The sequence below is a fragment of the Eurosta solidaginis genome, chromosome 4, assembly GCF_040869045.1.
Source record: "Eurosta solidaginis isolate ZX-2024a chromosome 4, ASM4086904v1, whole genome shotgun sequence".
Classification (NCBI taxonomy): domain Eukaryota; kingdom Metazoa; phylum Arthropoda; class Insecta; order Diptera; family Tephritidae; genus Eurosta; species Eurosta solidaginis.
This window is the reverse complement of record NC_090322.1, coordinates 245,469,322-245,489,101: the sequence shown is the minus strand read 5'-3', so window position 1 is coordinate 245,489,101 and position 19,780 is coordinate 245,469,322. Positions and strand designations below refer to the sequence as shown.

Below are 19,780 nucleotides of genomic sequence, written 5' to 3'. Positions count from 1 at the left end.
CAAGTACCATAAAGAATGGGATACCCGCATACCATTATTCTTGATGGCTTACCGATCAGCAGTGCATGAGACAACGGGCCAAACCCCTGCAAAAGTAATTTTTGGCAATGACCTTAGACTGCCAGCTGATTTGAAGTTTGGGATAGATGCCAATGCGGAGAGAAATGTCAGGAAATCCACTAGTGATTTGGAAGAAGAGCTAAGAGAAATACATGATCTGATAAGGCAACGAACAAAGATTATGAGTGACAAGATGAAAGCTAGATATGATAAAGCAATTAATTCAGAAGGTTTTCAGGAAGGAGATTTGGTGCTGTTATACAACCCACAACGTAAAAAAGGTTTGTCCCCGAAATTGCAGTGTAATTGGGAAGGCCCATACAAAGTTGTAAAACGGATCAACGATGTAGTGTACCGCATACAAACCATCGGTAAACCACGAACCAAAATGAAGGTGGTCCATTTGGAAAGGCTAGCAACGTTTAGATCGAGAGATTTGTCTGATCGGGACGATCAGACTTAGGTGGAGGGCAGTGTCACGGATATTGGCATCACTAAATTATCCCATGACTAAGGCGATGCTAAGGCCATGCCAAGCAGTATTTACGTTAATAATTAAATCAAGTATACACATATATAAGGCAGCCAGAGAGATGTCACACACAGACGCATTTACTTATATGCCTATGTGCGCGCGAGAGACTGTAAACTACAAACATTCACATCAATAATTCAATCTTTATGTATCTACATAAACGAATAAATAATTGCGTCTACACATATGTACGTATACGAGCAGCGGAGCGGCAATGCACAAACACATGCATATATCTTATCTGAGTTGTTACAAGAGAGAGCAATAATTTGTGCACGTAGTTGTGGCTGGCGATTTTGTAGCCGAAACAACTAGTAAGTTCTGGAAATCGAAGAGCCTAGAAGTATGCAGCGTAAACTATAAAAGCGGGGCAAGCGAGTAAGAAGTAATTCAGTTTGAGTTGAGCTATCAATCAGTTTGATTAAGCCCGCGATCTGGCGGCCAATAGTAGAGTTTCATTTGAGTTATTAATCAGTTTGGTTATTAAGCCAGCGAGTAGCAAAGTATAAGTGTTATTGTGAAGTACTTAATAAAGGCCATTTGTCCATCATTCAATATTGGAGTTATTTATTCAACAGTTTAGTGATTCGAACTTAGCAGAGGATTGCAAATAAGAGGATTTGCAAGTAAATTCGTTACAATATCAACAAAATCCTGGTAATGATCATTGGCAATGTTTAAAAATGAAATTAAGATATCTGAAAGGTTCTAAGCAAAAGAAGTTGGTGTTTAAAGAAACATCAAACAATGCTCTTGTTGGATTTGCTGATGCAGATTGGGCAAGTGATGCAACGGATCGAAAATCAGTGAGCGGATTAATTTTTCAAGTTTATGGATGAACTGTTGCATGGTCCAGCAAAAAGCAAACTACTGTTGCATTATCATCTAGTGAGTCAGATTATGTAGCTTTAAGTGCAACAGTAACACAAGCAGTTTGGTTACGTGGAATACTTAAGGACCTTAAACAAATTAGCGAGGAACCAATTGAAATATTTGAGGATAACAATGGTTGTATTGATATGGCTAATACTTATGAATTAAAAAGAACAAAGCACATTGATATCAAACACCATTTTATCAGAGACAACGTTTCAAAGGGCATGAAAAAATTAACATCAATCAATACAGAAACCCAGCTGGCTGATATATGTACTAAGGCATTGGATGCAAATAGATTTAACACATTATGCTCTAAACTAGGATTACAAGATTGAGAAGGTGTATTGAAATACATTTAATCATAGCAATCATTGAATATTCAAATGTATGTAAATCATGACAATCTTTGTAATTTTAGTTGTTTAAAGAAAAAAATATTTATCATATTTTTCAGTTTGATTTTCCTATTTCATTAAATATGTATTACGCCTTTGTCGTGAACTGATTATTATTATTTTATTAATAAAGAATCGTTACTGCGTTACGTGTATTCTAATAAATTATTATAAGCCATAAGGTAGAATATAACAACTTTATTACAAGGCTTATGGACCAACAAAAGTAAGGCTTACTTACACAAGACGTTATTAAAAGAAACTAATTCCTATATTAGGACGTTTTATATAAAGCTTTTATATAGCCCAACCAAAATCAGGCTTACATAATCTGTTATAATAACGAGGTTGAATAAGCATTGGTGTACCATAGTATAACCTTGGATTTATAATAAGCCAGCATTTGACTTCAAATTTCTTTATTCATATTCATAATAACATATTTCAAAATTTTATTTAACCGGGGGTCACTCATCGGCAGTGGTTCGGCCAGCCCAGAAAGTCATGAAAATATTCCCTCCAAAAATTCATTTGCCAGATATCGTTGGGAGCCGGTGTAAAACACATACCAAAAACTTAAACAAAAAAGGTTATCAGACAGTGTGGAATGTAGAGTTTACATCTTTCATGGGTTCTTTAAAAGTACAAAAAGTAGATTTTCTTATGGAAAATAGTTTTATCGGCGTTCTTATTTTGCAAATAAAAACCCATTTACCTCAAACAAATTACGAAAACTTCTAGACTATAGTGGGGTTTTGTTTATCATGTATCCCTTTTAACTTAAAACACAGATAGCATCTGCTAACTATTTTTTATGAAATTGGCCATGGTTCAAGTATATGGTTGGTTCATCTGTACAATAACAAAATATGTCTGTTCAAATTGTCAAAATCTGTGTATTGGGGTTGGTGCCAATGGTATGGAATGGAAACACAAAACTTAGCAGTTTTTGTATGTGTAAGAAAATGTTGCCAATGTGTTAGTTTCATTTTGAGTTTGCCATCTCCTTTTGACAATCCCATCGACCATGCAATGAAATAAATAAAATCAGCTGATGAGATGAGCCAACCATATAATTGAGCCATGGAAATTGGCAAAAGAGTATAATATAAACCCTTTGAAATTGGGGTTAAAATTAATTTAAAATTTTTATTGTTATTTCTTTTATGTAAAAAATGATTAAAACGCATAGAAAGTTGTCCTAAACTTTTAGCTTTTTTTCTTAGCCTTAAAAATGTTTGGTAATAGTCTAGAACAGGGGTCGACGCGTCCAAAAATGTCGAGAGAGGTGTCAAAAGACGAAAATTGACTTTGACAACAATCCGAAAAATAATAAGAAATAATCCGGAAAAGGAAAATTGTATCTCTGTCCGGAGATATTTGCAGTTGAAGTTGGCAATTTTCATGTGATTGTTATTGTAATGTTGTTCTGCACTGAAAAAAATTGTGTACAAAGGAATTTTGCACGCATTTAATTTTGATTCCACCCCATTTGTGAACCGGCCAGGGTATTTTTTATAAGCGAAAGCCGCCAACGCAGAAAGGTGTTCTGCGCAAAAATACTATGGATCCCACCCCCCATTTCGGAGGGCCCCGGGGTAATTTTTCGGTTTTTCTTTCTTTTGAACGAGTTAAAATTTTTATTTTCCGCCTTCGGATTATTGTGGTCGAGGTCTATACGCGTCTTTTGACACCACTCTCGGTATTTTTGGACGCATATTGGCAGTCACACCCTGAACCAAATTTTTATTTAGCCTTTTTTAGCTTTTTATTTTTGTCAATATAGCCTTTTTTCTTAAAAAATTCTGCCAACACTGTCTCCAACCCAATTGTCAACCTTAACTACCCGTGGCGAATCCTGTTTCTTTAACCCTCTGTAACGTACTGTAGACCACAGGCAACATACCATTTAACCTTCGTAAATTCACGCAGCAATTATTTTTTCGTTTTGTCAAGCATTGTAGAAACGTAGACTACAGTTTCATTCTTTCCACGAAACATGTGTTTGCTCATAAAGTACCGTTAGCCTTTTCAAAGTAAGTGATATTGTCAGTGAAGTGGAAAATTTCGTACACTGTGCAAGTGCTAAATATAAATAATATCAAAAAAAATAGTTTTTGAGGATATTGTGGATATTTTTTGTAAAAATATATAAGGTTAGAGTTCAGAGTTTATTGTGATACTATTTGTTCTAGATATATCCTCAGTATTTTGTCAGTGGGTGGTGTTTAGTGTTTGTGCCTTGTAGGCTAGATTATGTGAAAAGAGGAAATATCTTGCATGAAAACCGTGACTGCGTTACTTTTTTTTTTAGGATGTCTCGTCGACTACGATCTCTCATTGACAACGAGATCGCCTGCGCCCTACATGATGATTACGCAAGTGAAGATGGCCTCGACTTTGATGATGATAGTTTGGCTGACCCTGATTTCGCCCCAGATTTGATCTCGGATTTCGGAGAGCTCAATGAAGACACTTTTGAAGGCGAATTTGATGTGGATGAATTAGTAGAGTACGTGAACGATGACGACCGGAACTTCATTCATGAAGAATTCGTAGAGGTCGCCCCATTTCGGTCAGAGATCACAAGTACTTCAGCTCCTCCATCAAAGCGACAAAAAACTGAAAAGCTACCGTTACTTTGGAAGAAAATTAGTTTAGAGCTGAGCTCAGAGCAGCTGTCGTTTACTGGAAACGATTCATTGACATCTGATATCTTGGAGCTTGAGACTCCCATTCAGTTCTTTCTTTATTTATTTCGACCAGAACTTATAAAAAAATTTCGTATGAGACAACCCTCTATTTGGCACAGAAAGATCTAAACAATAATTTTAGAGTATCTGAGATAGAAATCCGACAGTTTATTGGTGGCGTATATCGTATGTCACTTGTCCAGCTACCCAGGGTAACCAACCATTGGAGTTCCATCCTAGGCACAACTCTAATTCCACAGGTTATACCTTGTAACAAATTTTAAAAGATATGGCAAAATCTTCATTTCAACGACAATAGCAAATGTCTTCAAAGGAGCCACCCTGACGCTGACAGAATCTTTCAAATAAGTCCCGTTGCGGACTCCTTGAACGAAGCATACGCGAAAATTCAAATAGAAAGAAATTTCCACCTTTCCTAATCGCTAATAACTTTTCTGATTATTTTCTTTCCACTGTTGTTCATTATTGCCGTCGGCTACACTCCCCTTTTTATAATAGTATCCATACAAAATATAAATTTAGAAATAAAAAAAAATAATAAAAACCGGCTAATCTAAGTTTTACACTCAACAAAGAAACAAATATTTTACATCTTTATTCAGTAATTCAATTTTATTAACTCTTTTACACAATTGCATTTGTGGTTTTCTACAGCAACTTTTACATAATTATGTGCATCTTTTCTATGTTCAGCCCATTGAATGCAACTAAGTAAGCAGAACATAAAATCTAGTAAGCCTGTATTCTTTAAAAAAATGCATCTCAGTTAAAACTGTAAAATGGGAACACATACTTAAAATTATAGGAAAAATACTATGTATTAAAATTATTTAAAAAATTTTTAATATTTCGGAAGTACCCATTAGGTTAGTTAAAATATTGAAAATATATGCATATTATAGAAATTGAATTTATGCATTGTTCAAACATATTTGTGGATGCAGTGTGAATTTTCGTAAAGAACTTGTGTGGAAATGAATCGAAACTTTTTCAAAGTTCACATATTTGAAGAATATATATTTCTGTTTGAATTTTTTATTTAGCGATCGATCAGAAACACCCTTAAGCTTTAAATAGTTTTGGCTTACTGTTCAAGCGCTCTCCGTTCCAACAGTTGATTTTTGAAAAATTCTCCACCATTTGTTGCAATTAATTAAATTAATAAATATTTATGAAACGCTTAATAGTTTATGATGATGAAAACTTAAAAGAACTATGCAAATATTTAAATAGTAAACGGTATATCCTTAAATTCCGGATCGTTAACCGGCTTGACATACGAACCGCCATATTTTGCCATATACTTCTTAATGAACTCGCGTGATTTGTTCTTAACAGATTCAGTTACGACAAGCGTTTGACCAACAGCTTCACAATATTTCAACTCTTTAACCATTACAAAGTGTGTTAGCTGTAGAATGTAAAATTATTTGAATTTAAGAAAAACGTTTAACACAATTTTGTTAGATTTTGAAAAAATACAAACCTTTCTTGCTAAATGATTAAAATCTTCATCGCTCTGTATACGGCCCAAAGCACAAGAGTCTTTACGATATGGTTTCAAATGTTGCACAATAATCCCAGCAATTTCACAACGAAATTTTTCTTTGTTACGACGATACTTGGAATCGGAATCTTTGCTCTTTTTGCTAATAAAGTAGATAAGAAATAAAAAAAATGTATTATAATGATGCCTAAATACTATATCGATTGCAAGTTCGAAAACATTTTATAAAGGAAATGATAGGATCATCAGCCAATGATCTACTACATATTTTAAGTACAAACCTTCTATCCTTCTTATCTGACTTGCGTCGTTTATGCTCACTACCACCACCACTACCAACACCACCACTAACTGAACCAGCAGCAGCACTGCTGCTACTATTACTACCCCCGCTACCACTTTGTACGGTAAGTGAACTGAGGTCACGATGCGGTGGTAATGGTCGCTTTAACGCACGTTTCGTTGTAAGTGCATCTAGTTCATCTACAATCTTATCACCTTGTACTATTTTATCCAAAAGTGGACTATTATTGCATTCAGCCTTCATTATTTCTTCTTCATCGGATGATAACAAATAGTCTTGTATTGGTATTGCATCATCGGGTTCATCAGAATCAATCTCAGTTTTAATTTTTGTAATAATTGCATCGGTATTAAGATTTTCAACATTTCCACTATTCGGATTAATCACGCTACCGACAGCAGTTTTGTGTGCCTCAGCACGCTTGCGTCTTATATCTTCCTTACGTTTGCGTATTTTTTCTTTATTTTCTTTATATTTACGCATTTCCATTTGATTGTAAATACGATCTTCTTCTTTACGTGGCTGTTAGGATTAATATGTTTGAAAAAATTTGGTTTTTGTTCTATCGTAATTCTTTCGTGGGTACTTACGCTAATGGGACGTGTATCGACCAAACGATTGTAACGTTTATTTCTACGATGTTCGATTCTTTTATCGATGAAGGCCATCAGTTTTGCTTCATCCATGCCTTTGAAGAATTTAAAATAATTAATGGAAGAATTGTGTTTCTGGTTTATACGAAGTGCAACAAAATAGCAATATCGTAAATTGAAGTGGGGAGAAGAATTGCTGTTTACTAAAAAAAAACCAAGACAAAACAAAACAATACCCAATTCCCCGAAGATTTATCTAGAGACATATCTAAATTAGTCTCGAAATGATTTTGCAATAATCGCGGTATGCACGTTAAAATAATCCCGAGATTTTCCCGATGTACTATATAAATAATAATAAAGAATTCCTAAACTCCGTTACAATACGTAACCAATCTAGAAATAGTTCGCGTACAATACCAAATTTATTCTGCAAACAATCTCAAAACTAACCATATACAGGACTGAAAGTTTCCAAAAAACATTGCCGTATTGATCCCTCAAACGATCCCTTAATAGTCTCGAAATCGTGTGACAGGAGTCACCCTGGCTTCGTTCTGGATACTGTAACAGGTTAAACTCTTACATCTCCAGTATCAATCCCGACATACGTAATGTATGTTTTGCATACGATGTGTCCCCACATGACACCAATCTCTTTTCAATTGTAACGTGGAACCTACGTCGTCTCTAACACCAACTTCCCTATGGTCCACCCCTGTTGAAACTGATAATTTCCTTGGACTCCCGTTAGAGGACTTTGATGACAATTTTTGAGCGGTCTCACCCATTGAATTGGGCGACGCACTGTTAACACAACCACAACATATGGTGCATAGAAAAATCTCGAAATAATAGTTCCGAAATAGTCCCTAATTCATCTCAAAAAGACAGCTTAAAAATCGCCGCGAATCGATCTGGGAAACAATCCCTAAAATTTTCCGGAAACAATGTCGAAATTATCTAAAAACAATTCCAGAATCAGCCTGTCATGTTAAATTCCGGAAACAGACCCCAAATGATCCGGTGATAGTTTCAAAATAGTCTCGAATCGATAATGAAAACAATCCCAAAAATAAGTTCGAAATAATCCGGAAACCAATTTTGAATGATCCTGAACACAATTCCTAAAGTTTTGGAATCAGCCTGGAATGGTAAAATAGTGCCGAAATGGTTCTAAAACGATAATGATCCCAAAAAGAAATAAGTTCAAAATAATACGGAAAGAAATCCCAAGATTATCAAGGTGTAAGCCCGAATTTATTACGACACAGCTCCGAAACTAAAATTAGAAAAAAATAGATACTTCCAAAGTAAGTGTCCCAAAAGAATTCCGTGGGATGGTGAGAGTGTCAGTACTAAATTTTCCTCAATAGCCTAGATCTCGATCTATATGACTCAGATACCACATATTATTGGTTGAGTGTTATATCGATACTAAATTCAACGTCATTAGCTTCCTATAGTCAATATTATTGAAAAGGATACAAGAATAATTAAGAAGTTATTGTTTCCAGTGGCCGTGGACCCCCTTCTCCAAAAACATTTAGCCAGTATATCTATCCAGACTAATGGCTATATGTTTTTCACACCCTTTCTGGCTTAATTAAGTCACAAACAATAATGCCTCTGCTCTAAAAATCGATTCGATAGTGCAACCTTCTGCTATTATATTGCACTACTATTTCATATACATATATATGTATGTACTTGTACATACCTATTAGAATTTCGTCATCCTCGCTACTCTCATTTATAACCTTAGCCTCCTCACACGACTCACTGTCCGTACTATCGGCCTCCTCTGCAGCAGCACGTAATTGTTCCGGCGTCGGCGGATGCCATTGAGGCACTCGTTGTTTCTGATGATAATAATAAATTTGTCCTAATGTTGTTATAGCAAATTTCCATTGCGGCGGCAAAGTTGCAACCACAGCAGGTAACTTATAATCAGCTGGATCTAAAGATTTCGGTTTGGGCTGTACTTGTATGTGAGCATAACATGGTGGCGTTGGTATTGGTTGTCGGGCCACAGAAAACCATTGACCAGTTGATGGATCTACACAGAAAGGTACATCCTGCGGATGTGTCTTTTTAGGATCCAAACCAAAAAAGCGGCATTTCGTTTCAAACTCTCGACGCTCCTCAGCCAAACGTTTTTCGGCCTCATCACGTGCCACCTATTGGGAAAGAAAAAATAATAATTTTTCATGCTTATAGAATTTAAAATTTTTGTACGTACCTTAGCTGCAAACATTTCACGTCGCTGTTCTTTCGACAAATGTTTCATATTCTCACTATTTGTATTATTTTCTTGTGGCGCACGTCTGCGCGGATCATTAGTAGCTATTGAACCCAAAACTGCTATATTACTACTACGATTCTCTTTGCTAAAACTGGGTTTGGAATAGCGCGAATTGGTTGGACCACGCCCAAAACGATCACGCTGATAACGATCGCTCATATAAGACGAACGATTACTATCGACAGAAGCTGCCGCATACTGACGATCCGCTTCACGTTCATGCTCTTTCATTTGTTCGATACGTTCACGTTTGGGTATGCGAAAGATTTCGGGTAAACTATTCCATGTTGTAGTTAATTTCAATGCTAGCTTTTGCAGCTCTGAAGGTACTTCCTGCTGCGCAAAGCCACCACCCACTCCTCCACCAGTATCTTGTTGCATTGAATTGCTGCTCGTGCTTTCCTTCGAAGATTCATCGCTAGGCGACGAAGCACTACCGCCAGTGATTGTGCCTGCGATTATTGTTAATGCACTACCACCCCAATTTCTGACGCTCTGATAAACTTTACTATCGGTGAGTACAGTCTTATTTGCAATGGGTAAACTTTCAAGAGCTTCTAAGAGTGCCAAACGTATTGTCATATCACCACCATCTTCTATCATCCAACCATGTAGGAGACGCAAACCATGATAATCCAAGAATAGTCGTCGACACGGTAGCTCCGCATTACGCAAAATCTTTAAGAGATTCAAACGTGTTTGCGGCAGTTTAGCACGCACAACTAAACGTGAAAAGCGCAAAGTATCCGATTGATTGCGTAGTCCACCACGACTTAAGAATTTAACTTCGTCTTCAATATCAGGATCTTCCAAGAAGCGTGCGTTCTTTGATTCTGTGCCGCTTCTGCGCAGGCGCTTTGCTTTCTTTTCTTTGATTTTACTCTTCTTACGACTAGCTTTGTCAGCAGATTTTGCTGCAGCAGCAAGCTTTTTCAACTTTGCCTTTGTATCATCATCAGCATCATCTTTTTTCTTTTTATCTTTCAGAGTGCTGCTATCCGCTTTCTCATCCAACTTAATTTTGCCATATTCTGCGCTTGTTTTGCTGGCGCTTGCTTCAATTTCCAAATTCTTTTGGGCTTCTTCAGCATCCGCAATGCTATCATCACTTTCATCCTCTTCACTCACATCCGCAAGCGCATCGCTGTCCTCGTCCACCTGTTCACCCTCATCGGAATTGGGTTCTTCGCCAATCCAACCAAGACAATTGGGCGCTTCACAATAACAACGTTGTGCCTCTCTACCATAACGTTGATATTGATAATCAAAAGTAATCTCTTCGCCGGGCATAATCGATTTACGACTAAAGAAACCAATGCGCAACTCACCATTAACCGTCCACTTTTGTGTTTCCGCATTTGGATCGCATGAATGATTTATAAAACGTGATATATTACCTTTGATGGTAGCATCAATTACAGCATCACTACGTAATGCCATAAAATAATAATGACGATTCTTATCCAATGAATATGCTGTACGACGTTGCTCAAACTCATCACCATTAATCACTTCACCCACATATTCCATAATAAATTCACCTGGTAATATTTCTATGTCAGCCATTATGCCGAAACCTTTCTTTTCAGTGCGAAAGACACGACATGGTGAACAGAGTGTTTTTTGAAAACGTTTATTTGTACAACGATATTTAACATTACAATCAGGACCACATTCAATCATGAGCAAACGATTTAAACAATCTTCACCACAACCCAATTCACCACGCTCCTCCTCCTCTGTGGTGAGAAAGCAATCGCATAACATTTTACGCGCCTCTCTACTAATCACACGTTCACATTTATATTCATTTTCTTTAATAACTTGAAAATTACTCAAACGTTCTTCCATTTCCTTCAGGAATTTGGCATTTTTAGCTTCGACTTGTGCCAAATCTGTAAGATGGTCATCGAGACTGTAATGAGTTTTCATTTCAACATCATCCTTAATCGAAAAACGTTCTTTCTCACGTACCAAACCACGTCCGACAAGCGCTTTTGGAGTTTTTGTTATTAATTTGATGCGATGAGAACGTCGTACACCGGAAATCTCTTCAATCGATGAATCATTTGTGGGACTTTTAGGTGGTGGTGTTGATGTTGGTGTTGCCACTGGTGTATCTGCAGGCGTTTCATAATACAAATTACGCGGCGGCGTGTGCTCATTGGTGCTCGAGGTAGAGTCATCAAATGATTTTTCAGCCGAGTGTAAATCACCACCATCGCCGCTATTTATGCTTTCATTTGGTGTTATCATACCCTCTCTAAGTATTAGAGCAGCGTTTATCTCTGTTTCACTTTCTTCTACATTTAATTTTTTAATATTCTTTTGGGTTTCCTCTTCCTCTTTTTTGTAATCATCTTTTTGAAGTAATGTTTTTGTACATATTACTTCATCGACACTATCATCTTCCATTTTATAACCACGTTTTAATAAATTTACACCATCTTCAATGAATTTCTCTATATCTTTTAATGGATCTGGATCTTCTTCTTCTGGTTCAATCATAGTCGATGTTTCAGTTAGTTTCTTAATTTGGCTTTCCTCAGTCGTAATTTCCTTATCCTCAGCAATCTTAGTCTCAGTAGTTGTTGCCACTCCTACATTTTCAATTTCTCTCACTACTCTTTCCTCTTGATCCTGTACTTTTGTTGTTTCTTCAACGCTATAACTTTCTTTACTCGTTTCAATTTGAATTTGCTGTTTACCTAAAGCATCATTTAACGCCGCTTCAAATGCTTCTTTCAATTTCTTTTGCCGCTTCTTTTTGGCGCTCTTTTCTTCCATTCTCTTAGCCTGGTCTTGGTGGTCTTGGGTTGGTTCTTCTTGTAGAAATAACTTTTTCTTCTCTACGTTTTTCACAGAAGAAGATTTCATTGTTGGAGAGATAGATTTATTATCTTTCTCGGCGCTGTTGGCAGCGGGCTGTTGATCCCATTTGGATTTTCTTTTAGAACCTGCTTTTGTTTTTTCTTCTGGTGTCTTTTCGTGTGTCTTTTGTTGCTTGAAACGTTTGGAAACGGGTGTAGAGTTAGCTGAACGGCTTTCCTCATCGAATAAGGGTTCAGTTTGATTATCAAAGCTTGAGCGTTTCGTTGCTTGTTCATCAGCGGTGGTTTTCGGATCTTTTTTTGTCTTTTTCTCTTTCGTTTTATTTCCGTCAAATACCGTAGCGCTGCTGGACTTGGACGATGTAGTTGGTAGTTCTACAATGTTGGTGGCGTTGGCGGCACTAGTAGCTTTCTCTTCATATAGTAATTGCAGTTTGAGTAGACGTTTTTTAGGCGGTGCTTTTGCCAGCACATCATTTGCTTCAACTTCCGCTTCGGTTGTATACTGCACTGGCTGCGTTGACTCAGCGGGTATTTCAATTTCAGCGCCGGTAACGCTGACAACATTATCTTGATTTAAATCAGGAGAGTGCTTGCCTTTACGGGATTTACGCACCTTACCTGGCGTGTCCTCTTTTTCGGCATTTTTGGCTTTCGTTTCAACAGTTTGATCGCCCTCTTCTACAGGTTTTGTGGTTACAGACTGTAATTGAGGTATAGTTTCTGCTGTGGCTGGTGTATCATCGTTGGTTGCTTTTGTACTTTTACGTTTTTTTACCTTTTTCGCCGGATTATCGATTGGTTGCTGTTGCTCTTGCGATTTTTCATGCACATTTTTTGATGCTGTTTTTTCAACTTTTCTTTCAGTAACGGGTAGCGTCTCAATTTTTTTAATTGCAGCTCCTGCCTCAACATTTATTTCGATATTTTCCAATACATTATCTGTTGGGGTTTGTAGAGTTTCATGCCTTTCCGAAGCTATATTCTCATCCGTACTATATGTTTGTGACTTAAAAGCTTCTGGTTTCACACCCATTTCACATTTTTGTGTCCCTACCTCCGATTGCTTAACCGTTGAACTAAGTGTTTTGTTTCTACCATCATCAACTTGGTCAGACGCTTTATCCGTTTCATTTTCCTTTGTCCCCATTTCCAGCTTAGCTTGCTGAATATCTTTTTTCCCCTTTTCTTCTGACTCAGTTTTAGTGGTTTTTTTAAGTTTTGGACTCGTGCTTTTTTTAGGTTTTCGAGACTTTCCTGGCGATGGACTCAAACTTTGATTTTGAGTTTTTTCATTCGCGACGGCAGCGATGGCGCATTCAGAAACAGTTGGACTCTGTACAGTTATTTTATTTTCCACACTAACTTGCTGCTGCTGAACCTCTACTGATATTACTTCATTTAATTGTACATCACTTTCTGTTTCCTTAGGGGTCTTGATTTGTTGTTGGCTTGAACCCGCAGCAGCATCCATACTGGATTTACCATCATCTGTGATGATAACCTGGGATAAGGTGGACTTAGGTTCAGTTGCACTCATTGTCGGTATTTCTGCCGATATTTTCTCAGTACGCTCTACAATCTGTACTGGGTTTGTTGTATGTTCTGACCTTATACGTGTAATTCTAGCTTTAACTTCTTCGACACCAGCAACTTCCTGTGAAACCTGCAAGTCAAATTCGGTAGCATCAACTTCAGATGGCATAACATTTATTGCGGCGACATTCTCATTTTCTATTTCAATCACCTTCGCGACATCCTGAGTTTTCGCATTTTGACTAACTGTTACAGTAGTTGGACTCGAAGCGGGTGACTTCTTGTTTTTAGTTCTACGTGTGCGACGTGATGGTGATGAATGATTAGAATTACTTTCTACATCTTCATGTAAACCCTTCGTTAAGTTCAAATCCATTTTAGCGTTGAGTATTTCATCCGTGCTTGTGTCTGTTGTTGAAACCATTTCAGCTGTCCCAGTTTCTTTCCCGGTTTTGTTTTCTTCAACGACTGTCGTGTTTGTGACACTTGCAGCTTTTATTTTGTTATCTTCATCTATCGTAGTCTGTGTAGTTACTTCTTCCATTTTCTTAAGCTCACTTGCTTCTACCACCAAAGTACTCACAGCAGTAATCTCATCTGATTTTTTACAAGTATTCTCTGCTAACCTAACATTTGAAAGCACACTATCTTTCGCGGTTTCATCGCCTTCGTTTGGCTCTTCCACACGCTTTGCTTTCAATTCCAAAACTGCCTTGGAACTTTCAGCCGCGATTTCAGCAAATGTTTCTTCTAAGGTTTTATGTGCTGATGCTGTACCACGTTGTGAACGTCTTTCATAACGTCGCATTGGCTTCTTTGTAGCTCTGAGACTGTCTGTTGACGGTGTAGGCGATGGCGTCTTCTTATTACCACCTTTGCGTGTAGACTTTGTGTTTATCATGCCTTCTGAACTACTCTCATCGTAAGTTTTATCGGATGACAGATCGCTACAAATAGATTGTTCATCCAAATTTGTAGGACTTTCTGCTTTCGTCGGTGACGCAACTGAAAAGTCGTGTGTTATATTCGCTTGAGCAGTTGTACTTGCGGTGGATGTCGTTTCTATTGTATTAGATGCTGCTGATGATGATGATTGTATTTTTTCTTGGTCTTTATCTTCTTGTATCACTGGCTGAGAGGCTTGCAAGTTTTGAGACTCAACATTTGCTATTATTTCTGAAATTCTATGTTCTGCTGCCACAATTTGTGTTTCAGTCGAAATTTTATCTAATTTATTGTCATCTTCATAATCTATTTCAATTTCTAATGCAACATCTGGCATTATCCCTTGTACATCGTCCATTTTTGTGTTGGTATGCTCAAGCTCTCCTGATGCTGTTGACAACGTGTCACAGCTGGCCAATGGTTTTTTAGTGGCCTGTTTTGCCGCATTAATTTCAGTGGTTTGGTTGGTAGCTGATGTGCTCATTCGTATATTTGTTTCAGCTTCCTTATGTAAAGGCTCACTTACTTCATCAATTGCCTCAAGTTCTTCCACCTTTTTTGTTGCTGTACTTGTTGTTAAATAATTTTGTTTAACTGTATTCAATATATCCAACAAAGTGCTTGTTTCCACATTAGCAGCTACATCCTGTACTGCTTCTTCATACATTTTGAATTTGCTTACTTGTTTCTTCAATGGCAATGTAATGCGACGTTCTCTTTTGTGGGATACCTGCGATCCTGTAGCAGTTTGTTCATCCAATAATTGCATGATTGTGTTCGCCTCATCTTTGTTATCAACTTTAGTTGCGTGTGCTTTAGAAATTTCGAGTATAGAATCTTTAGTGGGTTTTAGTGTTTTCTCGTTTTCCCCTTTTGCAGTGAACTCTTTTTTTGTAGAGTCTTTAATCTGTTTTTTATATGTTTCTGCAATCTTCTCAACTTGCGTTCTAGCTATCAACATTTCACTTGATTCGTGTAAATTTTTTTCAGGATTTACTATTTTTTCTTCAGCTCCAGCTTTTTCTTCTTCTTTTGTTGTCTTAGATAACTCGCTGTTATTGTCTGTTTTAACGGCAGTCTTCGTAGCATTCAAATCAACTGGCAGTGCATTATCATTTACTTCTTTCTCTTGGGCTTCTTGTGTTGTAATTGTTGTAGGTTTTAAATTTTGTTTGGTTTTTGTTTGGCTTTTGTTCCCTGTTGTTGATTGCTCTGTAGTATTTCTTAACGGTAAACGATGTGAACGTCTGGTACGTAAAACTTTATTTGTTTCTTTTTCATTGTTGCTAACGTTATTATCGTCATTGTTGTTGCTGCTGGTAGGACTGCTACTATCACTATCACCATCTGCAACAATATCACTGCTGCCTCTGCTCCCAGATGGTGATGACATTGATATTGTTGAAATGTTCGCATGATGTTCCAGTATTGGGAAGCGTTTTAAGGAAATACGTAATTTATCACCTTTCTTATAACTTTTATTACTACGGTCTGAGCCACTTTCTGATTCTGAGCCGCTCGATTTGCGGCTAAACGAGGATGCTCTTGGCGGTGTTGATGCTGCTGAATTGCTAACAATTTCTTTATGTTCCGCGATATTTAGATCCACCACAACTGCAGTGTTGATTGTACTCTCTGTTGTTGTTGCTGTTGTTGTTGAAAGAAAAATGTTTTGTGGTTTGCTTATGTTATCTTCTATTTCTGTTTGTCCTTTAGACTCCTTTAGCATTTCGCTATTTTCCGTAGTTACCTCTTCAACGGCGCCAACAGTAAATTCTGGCTCCGTAGCAGCCTTTTCATCTTCAGCAGTTGAACTTTTTTGCCAAATACATACAGATCCGTAATTTCTTTGCTGCGCATCATTTATGTCATTTGTAGTTTGTTTTGCTGTAAATTCAAGTTCCGAAGCGGATGAGGTGGATGATACTTCCAAAATAACATCATCATTCTGCTTTGGGGTGGTATTTTTGGTTAATAAACGTTTTTGCGCATTACTTTCTAATGATTCGTTAGATTTAGCTAAATTAGCTTTGTATTCTTTCCAATTTCGGGCAGTATTTGTTGATGTTGCCTTAATAGTTGTATCTTCTGTGGCGTTGTGACCTTTTTTGTCATCATCGTTTTTAATTTCTGTTTTGGACTTCTGATTTGACTTGGTTGCAGTGGTGACTGGTGTCGTTGTAACTTTACTTTTAAGCGAACGACCACGACGTTTTTGTGCCGCCATTTCGATGACGGTGTTGTCCTTCGTATCAGCCACTAATGTTGGTGTTGAAAATGATGTGTTCGAAACGCTTTTGCGCTTGGTTGTTGCAGCTTTTAAAAATTTTAAATGGTTTGAATATTTATGAGATAGGCAACATTTTTATATTAGAGCTTATAATATCAAGAACAATTTAGAGAGCTTATAATATAAATTTTTCATACTCTGAATAATTATTAATTATTTGTTTGGCTTTAAGTTGAATAAATAAAGTTTATTTTTTTTTTGGAATCAATACGATAACATCGACTTGGTCGACTTTGGTCAAAAAGTAATTATTTCTAGCGTCCTGTTCTCCGTACTTAGATCTGTTATCACAGAAGTTTTCTTAGTTTTTGCAAAACATAAATGAAGAACATCGGTGATCGTACGAATTGCCACGTAAAAACATGGCTTTCGGATTATAGCAAACCTGAGCGTAATTTGCATCGGATCGTAATCGTTGGAATTGCTAAAAAAATTGGTCCAATCGAACTATTTCTACAGTGTACTCTAAAGATTTACATATATGATATTGTGACGAATATTAGCAACACTAAGGGATACAATCATCTCTAAGCCGATACTAAGCAGTCACTTGTATGATCATAAACAAATCAATCATTACGTCTGCACATATGCACATAAAGGCAGCGGAGAGATACGCACAAACACATGCATATATCTGAGATACTCACAAAAGTATGCAATCATCATTACTCACATATACACGCGCATATGGCTATGCGAGAGGCTATAAGGTGCATCTGTAGTTTATAGCTGGTAAGTTTATAGATCGTAACTAAGTAGTAAATTCTAGAAGTATGCGAACGAGACAGCAGAGAGTATAAAATGAGCTGATTAAGCAGCAAACATTTTGATTTAAGCACGCTATCAGTTGCGAAGTATAAGTGTTATTGTGAAGTATTTTCAAAGTACTCTAATAAAGACCAATTTGCCTTATTGAATATTGGAGTTATTTATTCAACAGTTTAGCGATACGAACGTTAGTAGGAGGTTGTAAATAAGCGGAATTTCCCTAAATTCGTTACAATATTATATTGTAGCCAATATTAGCATTTCGATACATCACTATACTACTAGTAAATAAATGCACAACAAGAGCAAAGCAAGCAGTCCCACAACTGCAAAGAGAATATTTCACATATGTACATACATGTAGTCACACATGTAATCATCAGTTAAGAGCGAAGATGAAATAACTCACACATATACATGTATATAGCTAAATAACCAACTATGCGATAGAACTATTCGAGAAGGCTGTTCATGAAAAGCCTACATCCTTGAAGAAATAGGTAAACAAGGCAATATATAAGCAGCGCAAGCTGAGGAATAATCAATCAGTTTGATTTTAACACGCTATAAGTAAAGTGAATATAAATTGTGAAGTACTACTACAGTAGAGTTGTATATAATGAACATTTGCTATACTGAATGTATGTATGAGTTATTTATTCGACAGTTCAGCGTTTCGAACAAGAACAGAAGTGCAGTTATCAAGAGTGCAAAATAATCAAGAGTTTACTAAAATTCGCTGCAGTTGATGTCAGAAGAGAAATTTGTTGAATAAATTCCACAGTAGCAGAGGACAACAAGAACATGTCCATGTTGAAGATCCAGCCAGAAGAACAGAAGACATACATGGCATTCCAACTGAAGTCACAGCAGGCACGTATATCCGAAATGTTGGCACAAATTCCGCTTGGTCCAGCTACTGAATGTCCCATTATATCTGTATCACAAATCGGAAGAAACTGGAGCAGTCTTAACGTCGGAGGATATGTAGATAGGAAGGAGCGTTCACTGAGATACGGGCGCATCTTATTCCATAACCCTATTTGATTTGGTCAATACGGGAGTAAGGACATTACACAAAACAACATAGCGTACGGTCGCTGGCGAGTATAACCAAGTCCAGGGAGATGTAGTATATGAAGTCTTAATTGGGACGGTCACGGTTCTACACAAATTCGTTGTGGCAGAGATTGTTGCTGAAGTCATATTGGGACTGGGTTAGTTGATTATGGCATCAAGATCGGCGTGCAAAGGATTTTGCGATATAAGAACAAGGATGTGCCACTTAACTTCGGCTTTGAAAAGGGGTTCAGCAGTGAGCGAGTGCTGGTAGAGGACATTCGCCAAAGACAAAAGTCGATGGCAGTACACGGGGCAAAGTTTGGTGGAACGAATGGTACAAACAAAACAAAACCTAATATACCTGCGGGAAGAACACTGCCATTGACAAACCCAATTGGACGCATCCGAAAGAAGGAAGGAGAAGGACTTCTCAAAAATAATGCAAGGGTGGTTTCAATCCTGGACGCACTACTGTTGTGAAACGTCAAATCGATACTGATGATGCAAAGCCAACCCGTCAAGCTCGTCGAAGAAGTCCATTGGTCAAACAACAGAGTAAGTGCAACGAACCAGGGCCTTTAGTAGTAAGATGAAAGACAGGTACGACAAAAACCCCCACCGGCGAAAAGGCGTATCATCAAAAATTCAGTATAGCTTGGAAGGCCCGTAAAAAGTTGTGCAGCGGATCAGTGATGTTGGCTACCGAATACAAACAATTGGGAAACCACGAAATAGAATGGTGGTTCATTTGGAGAGGCTCACAGCTGTTACATCGAGAGATAATTCTGCGCATCCCAAGGTAGCCGGTTCTATGTACCGGAGTGACTCGGGATTTTTCCAGACCAAGGGCTGTCATTTCAGTGGAACCCAATTTATATTGTTGCGTCCCTCTCACAAATTGTCATCTTGCTAGCAGATGCTTACAGCGGGAATGCGCCAATCTCTTCTGCTCCGGCATGGTATCGAACTCAATTCGGGGTTAGTACCTGATCCCAGTCCAGAGAAATGGTTTTGCTGCGTGTGCAGGAATAGAATATTTTTAGGACGGTCGCA

The 19,780-nt window shown here is 37.5% G+C and overlaps 1 protein-coding gene across 2 annotated transcripts in view; it reads right to left on the bottom strand.

Moving 5' to 3' along the window:
• Window positions 1-5,167: 5,167 nt before the first annotated feature.
• Window positions 5,168-19,780, bottom strand: part of Set2 (SET domain containing 2) — a 44,620-nt gene continuing 30,007 nt past the window's right edge. For both annotated transcript variants that reach the window (XM_067785403.1, XM_067785402.1), the window contains 6 exons: window positions 9,230-16,920; window positions 8,708-9,167; window positions 6,985-7,082; window positions 6,372-6,916; window positions 6,070-6,232; window positions 5,168-5,994 (listed from right to left, as the gene is read on the bottom strand). In XM_067785403.1, the coding sequence (XP_067641504.1) occupies window positions 5,809-5,994; window positions 6,070-6,232; window positions 6,372-6,916; window positions 6,985-7,082; window positions 8,708-9,167; window positions 9,230-16,920 (9,143 nt within the window). In that variant the 3' untranslated portion in view covers window positions 5,168-5,808. The remainder of the gene's footprint in view (window positions 5,995-6,069; window positions 6,233-6,371; window positions 6,917-6,984; window positions 7,083-8,707; window positions 9,168-9,229; window positions 16,921-19,780) is intronic.